Consider the following 16643-nt stretch of genomic DNA (forward strand, 5'->3'; position numbering starts at 1 on the left):
CTCTCTCTTTCACATTTGTGTTTTGAAAATTGAACCATTATAAAATCTTGGGAGCATCACACCTGAACATCTTGTTGTTAACTGTTACTTCTTTGAGAATTCACCATTGGTGTGGAGGCCACCCTGTCATTCAACACGACGTCGGTACAAGGCACTTAAGGGCAGGAGATGCGTTACAACGTGATGCAAACACCATGATGTTCAAACTCCACAGCCACTGGTGCAGCCGGGAGGCTGCTTCCGTGCAGTGCACGGGTCTCAGACAATCACAGGAAAAAGTCTGGTATATCTGACTGTGGCAATACACGATGGCTGAGAAACTGAGGCAGCGAGCCTGGAGCAGTGCGTGTGACATCACATGCACGTAGGCCAAAGGATTTCTAGTCGCTGCTTGGATACAGACATGACACCAGCACTTCTAAAATCCTTTCTTTTAGATCGGGGACCAGCATACTTTTTCCGCAAGAGGCCAGATAGGAAATATTTTCAGCTATGTTGGCCATGTGGTTTCTTCTGGGGCTATTTAACACTACTGTCCTCGCATGGAGACGGCCAGAGACATGGGTAAACAGGTGGGCGTGGCCCTGTGCCAGTAAAAGTTTATTTACAAACACAGGCAGCTGAATCTGGCCCACGGGCTGTAGTGTGCTGACCCATTTTAGATTTCTGTTCATATCAAAGAAAGAAAAGCTTAAAGGGGAGCTGAGAAAATCCTCAAGCGCTCAGCAGGCAGTGGGTCTTCTCAAAGGCTGTAAGGCCGGCTGGATTCCATGTGTAGTTTAAATTTTGGCTTGGCTTGTTAAAAAAAAAAAAAAAAAAAAAAAAAAAAAAAAAAAAAAATTTGTCCTCAGGAATGATCACACCAGCAACTGTTAGGGATCAAGTATGAACTAAGACAAGAAGAGTCTGAAGATAGTTTGGCTTAAAAGGTGTGATAAACCATAATGGAAAAGGACGTGAAAAAGAATGTATATATAACTGAATCACTTTGCTGTACAGCAGAAATTAACACAACATTGTAAATCAACTATACTTCAATCAAATTGGAAAAAGAGAAAAAAAAAAAAAGGTGGAAGATAGAACGTGCGTAAAAATAACTGGACCCTAATGGGCGGATCACAAAGGCTGTGTTCTGCTTGCCCTTCTTCCAGGGAGGAAGATCAGAACGTTACAGCCATTGAAAAGACTGGCCTTATAACGGTGAGCTACATCGTGTTTGCTTCAGTTCCCAGCCTCACCCACCCATGCATGGAGCAGGGTCATGCCATCTGATGTCAGGCCCAACCCCCTGCCTTCTCGGAACAAATTCCACTTGCGCCTCGGATGTGTTTCTCAAGGAAACTATGACCTACTCTGTCTAGGTTCACGGCTTTTGCTTCGATGAGGACAAATTAGTGCAGGGAACAAATTAATCACTGACTTGGCTAAAGAATTCAATGCACTACAGGACTTGTACACCTAACAGTTTGGCAAACTATAGCCCGCAGGCCAGATTCAGCCCACCGCCTGTGTCTGTCAAGAAAGTTTTGATGAAGCATGGCCATGCCGTGCTTTTTTGCACGACAGAGTTGAATACCTGTGACCAAGACCATCTGACCTGCACAGCCCCAAATAGTTACTATTTGGCACATTACAGAAAAAGTTTACCAACCTCTTGTACGTAACTTAATAACATCTGGTCAATGATTGCCTGTCTAGACGTAGAAGATGACATTACCTGTCTATATGAAATGAATACATTATCTTTGGTAAAACCAGTGAAGCACGAACAAGATGTCTCTTAGATCTACTCTACAGAATTAACCTCAGTGTATGTATATATTCATTTGTTTTCTTAGTTACTCTCTGAGGACGTTTTTCTTCTTTACCAGCAGACACATGGAGAGGAGAAATTAGCTTATGTTTAAGAGTATGTATCTTAAACACGTATACCTGGAATAAAGTTACTTGACTACTGAAATCAAGGATTTGGGTTAAATGAGGGTTCCTCTTAAAAAGTACTTCCTGTTGACTGGCTGGCAACCCTAGAACGTGCTGTGACATTGACACACTCCAAGTGGCTGTCTCTTGGGAGGTCTCATGCAAAGGAATACCATATTATACAGCATAATATTTCTAGATCAAAAAGATGTAAAGAAAGATGAGCACAAAATAAAACCCAGGTGGGCAGAGAGGGGGAGATGACAGTATTACAAGACGCACGTACCGCCTGGCTCGCCCTGTGTTGTAGGGGCCATCCTGAGGACTGGGGGACGTTTCCCGTCATCCCTGGCCTCTAACCACTAGACACCAGTAACATCCATCCCAGCTGTGACAACCGAAAATGACTCCAGACGTGGCTCAGTGTTCCTCGGGGGACCAGAATCACCTCTGATTGAGAACCCCAGACCTGGACAGCTATCTGGGGTAAGAGAATTCCTGAAGAAAGACTTAGTAATTTGCTATTCTGCTATGGAAAAGAATACTATCTGCCAGTTCCGGCGCCCCGACTCTGTGTCTGTCAGGCTTGGAACCGAGAGGAATCTGATGCAAAACCCACGATTGCACACTGGCTCTTTGCTTGCTTTCTGAGGCTGTCAGCGATACCCGAGACAGAGAAAAGGAAAAGAAGGCGCGCTAGAGGCAGCTGAAAGGAGAGCAGATGAGAGACGACAGCTCTGCTGAGCTGGCGGCACGTACTGTTTGTCTTCAACTTCCCAGGCTCACTGCTGCGGCTGCCCGCCTGGTTGATGGCCTTGACAATGAAGATGTACTTGGTGCCGCTCTGCAGACCGTGGACGGTGTAGTGGTTCTGCTTGATGTTGGGCACGATCATCCAGCTATCGGCCGAGTTACACAGACCTGCAAAGCCAAGCAGACGTGATGGGTTCTTTGGTGCCAGCATGGGGTAGATCTGCATAATGTTAAGGTCGCAGGATTTTCGGTTATTTGAACCGGAAGTGGAGAGCTTTGTCACTTCCTAGGGAGACCACCAATCAGCTCGAGTGCCCAGTGTCCTGCCTGTAACTAGGATGGCAACCTGTATTTACTATTATATATTCCTGCTGTGTGCTCTAAGTGGAAAGACCAACTAAGATGATTATATTGCAAATCCTGTTCAGTGTGGCTAGGAGCAGCAAGGATGGTTCTGTCCAGGATCTTAAGCACCGTCTACGGGCATGATGTGTCACTAGGTGCCGTGGGATGAAAAGCAAGCAAGTAACCACGGATCCCTCCCCCAGTTCTCATTATGACGAGCATTCAGTTTTTGATCTCATCTATTTTGAGACTCAGAGAAGGTGAGGAGAGACCCGGGTCACGTATGAGAAATTGACTTCACTAACGTAGATGTAGTAGGTTGCATTTTTTGCCTCTCGTCCTTCACCCTGCCCTGGATCCATGTGTAGGTGACTTTGCAGTTGCTCCTTCTAAAGACATGGGGTATATTCTCTTATCTCGTAGCTTTGGATTTGGCCACGTGACCTGCTTTGGCCACTAGAATGAGGCTGAAATGATAACGTGCCAGTGGCAAGAGGAGGCATTACAAGGCCTTGAGGGTTTGTTGCCCCCTCGTGCCACTGCCATGGGGACTGCCATAGGGAGAACGTTCCCGACAGTCTCCTCCTCTCACCGACTGCCCAGCCGATTCGGGAGTGAGACCAGCAGAGACTGGCCAGCACCAGCGCAACTTCTGACAGGGGAACTAAGAGAATGCTTATTGCGGTTGTTTGTGACCCAGTACTATCCTGGTCGTACTTCAGTGATTCAGGACATGTGTCCCCAAGAGAACCCTGGAGTGGCAGCACCTGAGGGCAGCTCAGGGCCCAGGGTGGCTCTGAGAAAAGCATCAACAGGGATTGTGACCAGCTGCATCCCTAGCATGGCTGGTTCCCGAGAAGAGCAGGGCTGCTCCTCTGGCTGCATTGCTGCAGGATGTGGTTTGAGAAGCAGGCTGCAGATTTAGGAGGCTTTGGAAGAACATGTAGGAAAGAGGAAGCCGTCTTGTTTTTCAGCTGGCTGATGCTGAAAACATTTCTTTGGTCCTGGGCCCGACTCTCCTCTCCGCCCATCAATCTCCACGCTAATCGAACCTTTTCCCAGCCCCCTGGTGACTGGGCTGTCATGGCGTTTCCTGACTCTGGTGAATTTCCTTCATCGATTCTCGGTAGAGGGCTGGGCCCCTCCACTTCCTGAGGGGCGCCCAACTTGCCTCCCCTCCTTCCCTTTCAGGGGATTTGCAAGTCAAAGGTTAGTTCTTTTGATCTTGAGGCAACTTACACCTTAACCATACGCCCAAGAAGCAGTCCCTTCATCTTTCTTTGGTCTTACCTCTCTGAGACTCTAATAAAACATTTCTGTAGAAAGAAACTCACAAACGCATATCCCTACTAACCCACAAATATCTGCATAGCATTTCAAGATGTTCACGGCCCCATCCATGACAGCTGTCTCTGAATCCTACTAAATACCGTCTCCGACTTTTTTAGTTCAACACTGTTCATGGGAGTCTCACAGTTGAGACGAACGTGAAAATATTTTGTCAATTGTAAAAATTCACCTCCTACGATTTGTATCTTGGGTGCACAGTATTTGCAGGTGCACTTCAGTGAGTCTTAAAATAAGCAAACATGTATATAGTCATATACATGCAAAATCCTGTGCATTTTCTCTCACCTCTTTTCACTTCCATCTGTAAACATTTAAACCAGGAGGACTGCAAGACTTGACAGAGCCGCCATAAAGCAAGGAAATGATGTGAGACTCACAGAAGGGGTTGAGTGTGGTGTGCTTGTTTTTGGAGACATAATAGAGCAACTAAGGCACCATCCCCCCACCCCCAATTTCCCCCTAATTCTCCGACCAGTTCTCACTTGTATTAGACCCAGGTGAACATCCACAAATAGCTTAGTAACATGGGACTCTCCCAATTACATATCTCTTTTGATACTTTCTCACCTTCCCTTTTCCTTGAACACAGCAGTGACAAACTCAATGCTTCCAGATAGTGCCACAACCAAATAGTAGATTTTGATCCACCCAAAATTGGATCTCAGCTCTGGGCCCCAAGAAGCCTGTAACTCACTTTATCATTTTTTTTTGAATTTTATTTATTTATTTTTATACAGCAGGTTCTTATTAGTTATCTATTTCATACGTATTTTAGTGTATCCATGTCAATCCCAATCTCCCGATTCATCCCACCACCACTCCCACCTCCTGCGCTTTCCCCCCTTGGTGTCCATATGTTTGTTCTCTACATCTGTGTCTCTATTTCTGCCCTGCAAACCGGTTCACCTGTACCATTTTTCTAGATGCCACATGTAAGCGTTAATATATGATATTTTTCTCTTTCTGACTTACTTCACTCTGTATGACAGTCTCTAGGTCCATCCACGTCTCTGTAAATGACTCAATTTCGTTTCTTTTTATGGCTGAGTAATATTCCATTGTATATATGTACCACATCTTCTTTATCCATTCGTCTGTCGATGGACATTTAGGTTGCTTCCAGGACCTGGCTACTGCAAATAGTGCTGCAGTGAACACTGGGGTGCATTGTCTTTTTGAATTATGGTTTTCTCAGGGTATATGCCCAGTAGTGGAATTGCTGGGTCATATGGTAATTCTGTTTTTAGTTTTTTAAGGAACCTCCATACTGTTCTTCAAAGTGGCTTTATCAATTTACATTCCCACCAACAGTGCAAGAGGGTTCCCTTTTCTCCACACCCTCTCCAGCATTTGTTGTTTGTAGATTTTCTGATGATGCCCATTCTAACTGGTGTGAGGTGTGATACCTCATTGTAGTTCTGATTTGCATTTCTTTAATAATTAGTGATGTTGAGCTGCTTTTCATGTGCCTCCTGGCCATCTGTATGTTCTTTGGAGAATAAGGTCTGTTTAGGTCTTCTGCCCATTTTTTGATTGGGTTGTTTGTTTTTTTTGACACTGAGCTGCATGAGCTGTTTATATATTTTACAGATTAATCCTTTGTCCGTTGATTCGTTTGCAAATATCGTCTCCCATTCTGAGGGTTGTCTTTTTGTCTTGTTTATAGTTTCCTTTGCTGTGCAAAAGCTTTTAAGTTTCAGTAGGTCCCATTTGTTTATTTTTGGTTTTATTTCCATTACTCTAGGAGGTGGGTCAAAAAAGATCTTGCTGTGTGATTTATGTCAGAGTGTTCTGCCTATGCTTTCCTCTAAGAGTTTTATTGTGTCTGGTCTTATATTTAGGTCTTTAATCGTTTTTGAGTTTACTTTGTGTATGGTGTTAGGGAGTGTTCTAATTTCATTCTTATACATGTAGCTGTCTAGTTTTCCCAGCACCACTTATTGAAGAGACTGTCTTTTCTCCATTGTATATTCTTGCCTCCTTTATCAAAGATAAGGTGACCATACGTGTGTGGGTTTATCTCTGGGCTTTCTATCCTGTTGCATTGATCTATATTTCTGTTTTTGTGCCAGTATCATACTGTCTTGATTACTATAGCTCTGTAGTATAGTCTGAAGTCAGGGAGCCTGATTGTTCAAGCTCTGTTTTTTCCCCTCAAAATTGCTTTGGCTATTTGGGGTCTTTGGTGTCTCCATACAAATTTTAAGATTTTTTTGTTCTAGTTCTGTTAAAAAAACAAAAAAGCCATTGGTAATAGACAGGGATTTCACTGAATCTGTAGATTGCTTTGGGAAGTATAGTCATTTTCACAATATTGATTCTTCCAATCCAAGAGCAGATGGTATCTCTCTCCATCTGTTTGTGTCATCTTTGATTTCTTTCATCAGTGTCCTGTAGTTTTCTGAGTACAGGTCTTTTACCTCCTTTGGTAGGTTTCTTCCTAGGTATTTAATTATTTTTGTTGCAGTGGTGAATGGGATTGTTTCCTTAATTTCTCTTTCTGATCTTTTGTTGTTGGTGTATAGGAATGCCAGAGATTTCTGTGCATTAATTTTGTATCCTGCAACCATACAAAATTCATTAGTTCTAGCAGTTTTCTGGTGGCATCTTTAGGATTGTCTATGTATAGTAACATGTCACCTGCAAACAGTGACAGTTTTACTTCTTCTTTTCTGATTTGGATTCCTTTTATTTCTTTTTTTCCTCTGATTGCTATGGCTAAAACTTCCAAAACTATGTTGAATAATAGTGGTGAGAGTGGACAGACTTGTCTTGTTCTCTTTGATTTCTTCAGTGATCTCTTGGTTATTTAGTAATGTAGTGTTTAGCCTCCATGTGTTTGTGGTTTTTATGTTTGTTTGCCTGTAATTTATTTCTAATCTCATAGTGTTGTGGTTGGAAAAGATGCTTGATATGATTTCAATTTTCTTAAATTTACTGAGGCTTGATTTGTGACCCAAGATGTGATCTGTCCTGGAGAATGTTCCATGTGCACTTGAGAATAAAGTGTATTCTGCCACTTTTGGGTGAAATGTTCTAAAAACATCAATTAAATCTATCTGGTCTATTGTGTCATTTAGAGCTTGTGTTTCCTTGTTAATTTTCTGTCTCCATGATCTGTCCATTGGTGTAAGTGAGGTGTTAAAGCCCCCCACTATTATTGTGTTACTGTCGATTTCCTCTTTTACAGCTGTTAGCATTTGCCTTATGTATTGAGGTGTTCCTATGTTGGGTGCATATATATTTATAATTGCTATATCTTCTTCTTGGATTGATCCCTTGATCGTTATGTAGTGTCCTTCCTTGTCGCTTGCAACATTCTTTTTTTTTTTAAACATCTCCTGAACCAGTATTTTTTTTTTTAATTTTTAAATTTATTTTATTTTATTTGTTTTTATTTATGGCTGTGTTGGGTCTTCGTTTCTGTGCGAAGGCTTTTCTCTAGTTGCGGCAAGTGGGGGCCACTCTTCATTGCGGTGCGTGGGCCTCTCACTGTCGTGGCCTGTCTTGTTGCAGAGCACAGGCTCCAGACGCGCAGGCTCAGTAATTGTGGCTCATGGGCCTAGTTGCTCCGCGGCATGTGGGATCTTCCCAGACCAGGGCTCGAAGCCGTGTCCCCTGCATTGGCAGGCAGATTCTCAACCACTGCGCCACCAGGGAAGCCCCATTCTTTATTTTAAAGTCTATTTTATCTGATATGAGAATTGCTGCTCCAGCTTTTTTTTGATTTCCATTTGCATGGAATATCTTTTTCCATCCCCTCACTTTCTGTATGTGTTCCTAGGTCTGAAGTGGGTCTCTTGTAGGTAGCATATATAAATATGGGTCTTGTTTTTGTTATCCATTCAGTGAGCCTCTGTGTTTTGGCTGGAGCATTTAATCCATTCACATTTAAGGTAATTACTGACATGTATGTTCCTATTATCATTTTCTTAATTGTTTTGTGTTTGTTTTTGTAGGTCCTTTTCTTCTCTCGTGTTTCCCACTTACAGAAGTTCCTTTATCGTTTGTTGTAGAGCTGGTTTGGTGGAGCTGAATTCTCTTAGCTTTTGCTTGTCTGTAAAGCTTTTGATTTCTCCATTGAATCTGAATGAGATCCTTGCCAGGTAGAGTAATCTTGGTTCTAAGTTCTTCCCTTTCATCACTTTAAACATGGTGTGCCACTCCCTTCTGGCTTGTAGAGTTTCTGCTGAGAAATCAGCTGTTAACCTTATGGCAGTTCCCTTGTATGTTGTTTGTCGTTTTTCCCTTGTTGCTTTTAATAATTTTTGTCTTTAATTTTTGTCAATTTGATTACTATGTGTCTTGGCGTGTTTCTCCTTGGGTTTATCCTGCCTGGGACTCTCTGCACTTCCTGGACTTGGGTGGCTACTTCCTTTCCCGTGTTAGGGAAGTTTTTTGACTATAATCTCTTCAAATATTTTCTCTGGTCCTTTCTCTCTCTCTTCTCCTTCTGGGACCCCTATAAAGGCGAATGTTGGTGAGTGTAATGTTGTCCCAGAGGTCTCTTATGCTGTCTTCATTTCTTTTCATTCTTTTTTCTTTATTCTGTTCCTCAGCAGTGAATTCCACCATTCTGTCTTCCAGGTCACTTATCCGTTCTTCTGCCTCAGTTATTCTGCTATTGATTCCTTCTAGTGTAGTTTTCATTTCAGTTATTGTATTGTTCATCTCTGTTTGTTTGTTCTTTAATTCTTCTAGGTCTTTGTGAAACATTTCTTGCATCTTCTCGATCTTTGCCTCCATTCTTTTTCCGAGGTCCTGGATCATCTTCACTATCATTATTCTGAATTCTTTTTCTGGAAGGTTGCCTATCTATCTCCACTTCATTTAATTGTTTTTCTGGGGTTTTAGCTTGTTCCTTCATCTGGTACATGGTCCTCTGCCTTTTCATTTTGTCTATCTTTCTGTGAATGTGGTTTTCATTCCACAGGCTGCAGGATTGTAGTTCTTCTTGCTTCTGCTGTCTGCCCTCTGGTGGATGAGACTATCTAAGAGGCTTGTGCAAGCTTCCTGATGGGAGGGACTGGTGGTGGGTAGAGCTTGGGTGTTGCTCTGGTGGGCAGAGAGCAGTAAAACTTTAATCCACTTGTCTGCTGATGGGTGGGGCTGAGTTCACTCCCTGTTCGTTGTTTGGCCTGAGGCAACCCAGCACTGGAGGCCACAGGCTCTTTGGTGGGGCTAATGGCGGACTCTGGGAGGGCTCATGCCAAGGAGCACTTCCCGGAACCTCTGCTGCCAGGGTCCCTGCAGTGAGCCACAGCCACTCCCCGCCTCTGCAGGAGACCCTCCAACACCAGCAGGTAGGTCTGATTCAGTCTCCTATGGGGTCACTGCTCCCTCCTCCTGGGTCTGGATGTGCACACTAGCCTGTGTGTGCCCTCCAAGAGTGGAGTCTCTGTTTCCCCCAGTCCTGCAATCAAATCCAGCTAGCCTTCAAAGTCTGATTCTCTGGGGATTCCTCCTCCCACTGCCAGAACCCCAGGTTGGGAAACCTGACATGGGGCTCAGAACCTTCACTCCAGGGGGTGGACTTCTGTGGTATAACTGTTCTCCAGTCTGTGAGCCACCCACCCAGTGGTTATGGGATTTGATTTTATTGTGACTGCGCCCCTCCTACCGTCTCATTGTGGCTTCTCCTTTGTCTTTGGATGTGGGGTATCTTTTCTGGTGAGTTCCAGTGTCTTCCTGTTGATGACTGTCCAGCAGCTAGTTGTGATTCAGGTGCTCTCGCAAGCGGGAGTGACCACACGTCCTTCTACTCTGCCATCTTCTCACCAAATCCAAATGTTTTTAAAACAAGCTTGGTGTGTGTGTGTACGGATGGAGTGGGTAGGATATATATGTTGTCAAGCAAGTCTTAACCCCAGACTTAATTTTTTTCCAATTTCTGTTTTCCCCCTTGCTTTATCCAATATTCATTTCCCATCCCTTAATGAGCCCTCAGAATTATTTCACAACTTCCCAGTTACTTTCAAACTCAATGCACATTGCACCTGTTCCCCTTTCCCCAGCATAGGCTTGACCTGTGCTTTGGGGAGCTACATACAGTGGGCCAGACGGTTTTCCACTCTTCTGCTCTTTGTCCCACTCTAAGCACTTGAAATCGAGACAAGTGGCCTTGTGTCTCTCGGACATCTTCTCCCACTTCTAAGCTAGAGATTCTCCACTCACTGCAGTGACCTTCTTCTTTCTTTGACTCACTCAGGATTTCTCTGCCACCTCATGCCAACTTTAGGATCCCCTCTGGCGTTGACTTTCTCTGTGCAGTATGGTGTGCTCCCTCCCGTGCTGAATCCTCTCATCTACAGCCTCATTAAAATTGGTCTGAGCATGGTTTTTCTTACCCTCCTTGTCACTGACCTCCCCCAAGTGAAGCCTCTTCTTAATTGCCTGGCTGTCCAGTGGTTAAGACTCTGTGCTTCTACTGCAGGGGGCGCAGGTTCGATCCCTGGTCAGGGAACTTCTTTTACTCCCAGCAGCACCTCCCTGGGCAGATCCTGAGCAAACCCAGGTCCTGTCAGCATGGACACAGCCCCAGGTTCTCCTGAAGCCCAAATCCCAGCAAGTACTATGGAGACTGAACTCTTGTTGCACGGAAGCTACCCCTCCTAGTCCCAAAGCAGAAGCCCTGGCAGTGCTTGTGACTCACTTAAGCTATTTAATAAGAGCATTACAATAGTAATAAAACAACAGCCACAGAAAACAAACTTACAGTTACCAAAGGGGAAGGGAGGGACGGGACAAATTAGGAGTTTGGGATTAACATCTGCACACTACTCTATATAAAACAGATAATCAACAAGCTCCTACTATATAGCCCAGGGAACTCTACTCAATATTCTGTGATAACCTATAAGGGAAAAGAATCTGAAAAAAAATATATATGTATAACTGAATCACTGTGCTGTGTACACCTGAAACTAACACAACATTGTAAATCAACTATACTCCAATAAAAAATTAATTAAAAAACAGAACAAAATGATGAGCTCTTCCATTGTCTAGGACAATCCACTCATATTCCTAGACCTTTGTCAACAGCAGTCCGGCACAAATGCAAACAATAACAGCAGTCAGCAGAATCAAATGAGAATCCTAGCAATGTCACTGTGTTTACACTGTTCCTATTTAATTGCATATGTTACAGCGAAATGAGTATTGTGGTCAAAGAAAGCAAATGTAAAAATGTTTCAATAAACTTTACATCACTGTACAACCCCAAAGCTGGGTTTAATGTGGTGGCGGAATGCTTTCAGCAACATCATAAAGCAGATGTCTGAAATTGCTGCAAACTGCAACTTGGCTTACAATCCAAAGTCTTAACCCAACAAAAAAAGATTTAATGTTTCAGAAAACTTTTCCAAACCAAAAAAGGGACCCTGACCATCTTGATTAGTTTGTGAACAAGTCACTAAATTATTTTACTTGAATATTAAAAGAACAAAATGTTTATGGAGTAGTAAAATTTGATTGGCTAACTTTACCCTGGGACAATCTGCTTTGATGAATGCTAACTCTAACTAACTATTTAGGCTTACCTTTATATTATTACTATGGCCAAGGTCATAACTGAGAGGCTGATTACAAATGCCAAGAAAGCAACATCGACTGTTCTCTTTTGGGGGCTGCAGTTAGTGGGATGCCTCAGAGTACACCATTATTGCATTGCTAGTGTTGGTCTCGTGCCAGCACCACTTAACTTCTTGCATATGGTGCCAAGCACCAGACGTCTCTGCCTTGATACCCCACTGTGTTGAGACCGTTGACCAGGTTTTATTCATCACTTTATGAAACATCCATATAACTGTCCTGACTGAAACGTCTACTTTTCTCTAAATTCGTTTCCAATCATCTTTGAGGGGATGCCAACATTCACCTTCTCCAATTCAGCTTGACGTATTAAAGCAACACTGGAACTTGGAAGATGATTGATTAGTTCATAATACAATAATTGAGTTTTGTGATTTTGTACTTTTTTTCTCTCATTCACAATGGGTCAGAAGCATCGCCCTACATAATGCTGCTCCTTACAAGATCCTAATTACGTTTGGGACCTCAGAGCCTTGTACAGCAACTGCCTGTCATCTTACAGTAAAACATTATGCAACATGGACACCCTTCAGAGAGGCTGCACACCAGCTTCTAACACCCTTTGTTTCTTTGAACAGATTGGACATAAGTGAACATTCTTTTCCTTCTTCTCAATACAAATAGTATATGTTTAATAACTTTCATGAATGTTTTCAAAATGACTAAAATAAATACAGATAACTACTTTGCCATGAAGGCTTGAAGACACAGATCTTTTGACTTTTGCCAATAATAAAAATAATAGGCTGCTGGGAGAAGGAGCCAATTGAAGATTTTCAATGATGCATTAAAAGTAGTTTTGGAAAAAACTAAAATTGAATACATATCTATCTATTTCGTTAACATCTGTAGTCATAAGCCTGTTCATAAAAATGAAAAATAAAAAATTAACTGTCATTAATTTTGCATTTGCATTTGAGTGTATGAATTTGATTAGAGATAGTCTTTTTATAAGATTAAAAAGCTCCATAGATAGAATCTAGTTCTCCTTCACTGAAGTCACTTGAGGGCAATTAACTAGAATTTATGACAAGTGAAGGAACTGTGACCTAGGGACAGTAAAAGACTGCCCAGTGGCACAAGGAGCTACAGCCAGCTTTGGAGTATTCTTTCTCCTTCTTTCCAGTAGAGTTTGTACTCTTAGATCTTATCATTCAATAGAACATCTGCAAAGGATAGTCCTTTCAAATGGTAGGATAGACGAACAAACAACATGCAAGGAAGACCTTTCACACGAAGACTGTGTAAAATGCCATCATGTAGATAATCCTGGCAAATTGCACGATTGACCTTTATCAATCATATGACAAAAAATATAATGACGGGTGAGTCTAGGCTATATTTTTGTAGGAACAGTAACTTTGACTAGCTAAGTGCTAACACTGGCAAACAACACAGGGCTAAGACCTTTACTTTTAGTATCTCAGCCATGTGAAGTTAAAACATTACACCTCTTCTTACAGATGAAGAACCAGAGGATGTTCAATAATCTGCCCCAAATTAGAGAGCTAGTGAGGTCCAAAGCTGGGATTCAAATCCAGATCTCCCTCAATCACTACAACTATGCATAATAGTTAAGAAAAAAATGATCTCTGGCCAAAAAGCACATGAAAAGATGCTCAACCTCACTAATTATTAGAGAAATGCAAATCAAACCTACAATGAGGTACCACCACCTCACACTGGTCAGAATGGCCATCATCAAAAAATCTACAAATAACAAGTGCTGGAGAGGGTGTGGAGAAAAGGGACCCCTCCTACACTGTTGGTGGGCATGTAACTTGGTGCAGCCACTAACTATGGAGAAAAGTATGGAGGTTCCTTAAAAAACTAAAAATAGAACTATCATATGACCCAGCAATCCCACTCCCGGGCATAGATCAGGAGAAAATCATAACTTGAGAAAGAACATGCACCCCAATGTTCACTGCAGCACTATGTACAATAGCCTGGACATGGAAGCAACCTAAATGCCCATCAACAGAGGAATGAATAAAGAAGATGCGGTACATATACACAATGGAATAGTACTCAATCACAAAAAAAGAATGAAATAATGCCATTTGCAGCAACATGGATGGACCTAGAGATTATCATACTAAGTGAAGTAAATCAAAGAGAAAGACAAGTACCATGTGATATCACTTCTATGTGGAATCTAAAAAAAAAATGATACAAATGAACTTACGTACAAAACAGAAACAGACTCACAGGCTTCAAAAACAAACTTGTGGTTACCAAAGGGGAGAGGTCGGGAGAGGGATAGATTAGGAGTTTGGGATTAACATCTACACACTATTATATATACAACAGATAACCAACAAGGACCTACTGCACAGCACAGGGAACTCTAGTCACTATTCTCTAAAAACCTATGAGAAAAGAATCTGTAAAGTAATGGATATATGTATCTGTATAACTGAATCACTTTGCTGTACACCTGAAACTAACGCTGCATTGTAAATCAACTATACTCCAAGATAAAAATAAAGATTAAATTACAAAAGAAAAAATAATCTGAGAATGTTTACATCTCAGTTACCTTTAATCTAAATTTATTCTTGCATTGTTGCAATTTGATCCCGTAGGCATTGGGACTTCACTATACTGCTTTAATGGACATTAAAGAGACAAACAAATGCTGATACTAACAAGCTGACTAGAGTACCCCAGTTAGATGAACAACTGCAGTTTCACCGGTTTCCATCTGTCCTGGGAGAACAGGCCTTTTCAGCATCTACGTTTTAAATAAGGCAGATCTTGCACTGTATAGCACAGAGAACTCTACTCAATATTCTGTAACAACCTATATGGGAAAAGAATCTGAAAAAGAATGGATATATGTATAACTGAATCACTTTGCTGTACACCTGAAACACAACATTGTAGATCAACTATACTCCAATATAAAAAAAAATTAAAAATACTAGATAAACAAGGACCTACTGTATAGCACAGGGAACTATATTAATTATCTTGTAAGAACCTATAATGGAAAATAATCTGAAAAAATAACTGAAACTTTGCTGTACACCTGCAACTAACACAATATTGTAAATCAACTACACTTCAATAAAAAAAATTATAAGAACAACAACAACAAAAGGCAGGTCTGTAATCTTCGTTAAGCCATGTGCATTTATTTTCTTGTGGCAACTGCTTTCTGGGAACAAATCCCCTTCTCTGGAATCACCCAACATCAAGCTCTAATTTCAGTAGTGTTGTTGTTGTTGGATTTCTACAGGTGTGGCCTTTTCTCATCTATTCCGTTCATGTGTCTTATTTTGGTATTCTTTTCCATGCCAACAGCATGGAAGTCAAGTTAGTCACAGTTTAGTCACCTAGGAAACCCTAAGTTTCAAGCAACAGGTATCTTGCTTTCATTTTGGGGATGGAGTGAAGCACTGATATCGAGCTAAGGTTCTACAATAGATGGTCCTCTGGCTCCACTCCCTTCCTTCTTGCTGTATCCACGCATTTTGTTTGCTATATAACCTTGCAGGCCTCTCATTCTGACTCCAGGCTCACTCGTGGGAATGGGTCTGGCCAATGGCATGTCAGCTAACATGACAAAGACAGAGGCTTGAAAAGCATGTGGGCAACTGGGCCCACCCTTCTGCCTTCACCTCTGCAATCCCCTGGAGAACATGCTTGCGCTAGATTGCAGGAGAGAGCTGTCCAGCAGTGGAGATGCCCCAGTTATCAGCCTGACCTGCGAGGGAGCCTGACCAAGATCAGCAGGTTAGCTGACCCCCAGCTGACTCCAGATGCACAAACAGGAAGAACTACACCTGTATGGATTTGAGTCCTGGTTCTATTTCTCTATCTTCATGTCTCACCGTCTCCCCTTCCTCACTCAACTCTCTAGCCAGGCTTAATTACACGAGATCTCCCACTACACCCTGCCACCTTCTGTCTCTATAGGTTTGCTTAACATGGCTGTCTGGTATGCCTTTACTGTACTGATAGGTACCCACTCTCTTTCAAGACTTAGTGGTCACTTGCCCCAAGACCTTCTGGTTGTACCATTTCTGCCCTCTCTATGCCTTCTACCTACTCAGGCAGCTTGCCAAAGCCGTTCTCAACGTTTCATGATTTTCCCTTTCACTCCAAAGTTATACATTCTTAGAAGATTTTAATAAAAGCTAAGTAAGATTTTAAGAAAAGCTTCCAAGGCAGGCTGATTAAGGAGTGAAAGCTCAGAGGGGTCAGGAGGGGAAGCTGGGAAAAGGGACTATAGGGAGGGGGAGCCATTTGTTGGTATGAGTCACTTATACTTTAGCCCCTTAGAAGTGTGGGTCTTTCTGCATCACTCTTTTAATTACTCCTCAATCAAATTTCTATTTTAAGCATCATGTGCCTCAGGATTACTTGTGCTAGGAAAGAACAGTGTAGTTTAAAAAAGGTTTATATAATAAAAGCAAGGTTGATATGGATTTATTCAAAACATTTCTTTGTTGAAAAGTGACTGCTATTCTATCCTATTCTACTTTGACATATTCTATTTTTATTTGCTAAAGAAGCTTTCAAACTTGCTCCCCTAAAAATACATTTCTTCTTGTCCTTTGCCATTTACTTAATTCAATTTAAATAACTGTGGGGTGTGAGAGGGAGTGCTTCCTCTATTATCATCTCTCTGACCAGCTACTTTGCTGCTATTCAAGATCATCAAATTGTCTCCG

At 42.1% G+C, this 16643-nt stretch overlaps 1 protein-coding gene across 4 annotated transcripts in view; it reads right to left on the bottom strand.

Annotated features, from left to right (window-relative positions):
• MID1 (midline 1) overlaps nt 1–16643 on the bottom strand; it is a 376934-nt gene that overhangs the window by 10099 nt on the left and 350192 nt on the right. For all 4 annotated transcript variants that reach the window (XM_061178725.1, XM_061178723.1, XM_061178726.1 and 1 more), the window contains exon 8: nt 2680–2841. In XM_061178725.1, the coding sequence (XP_061034708.1) occupies nt 2680–2841 (162 nt within the window). The remainder of the gene's footprint in view (nt 1–2679; nt 2842–16643) is intronic.

Source organism: Eubalaena glacialis, chromosome X, assembly GCF_028564815.1.
Source record: "Eubalaena glacialis isolate mEubGla1 chromosome X, mEubGla1.1.hap2.+ XY, whole genome shotgun sequence".
In the NCBI taxonomy this organism is placed as follows: Eukaryota; Metazoa; Chordata; class Mammalia; order Artiodactyla; family Balaenidae; genus Eubalaena; species Eubalaena glacialis.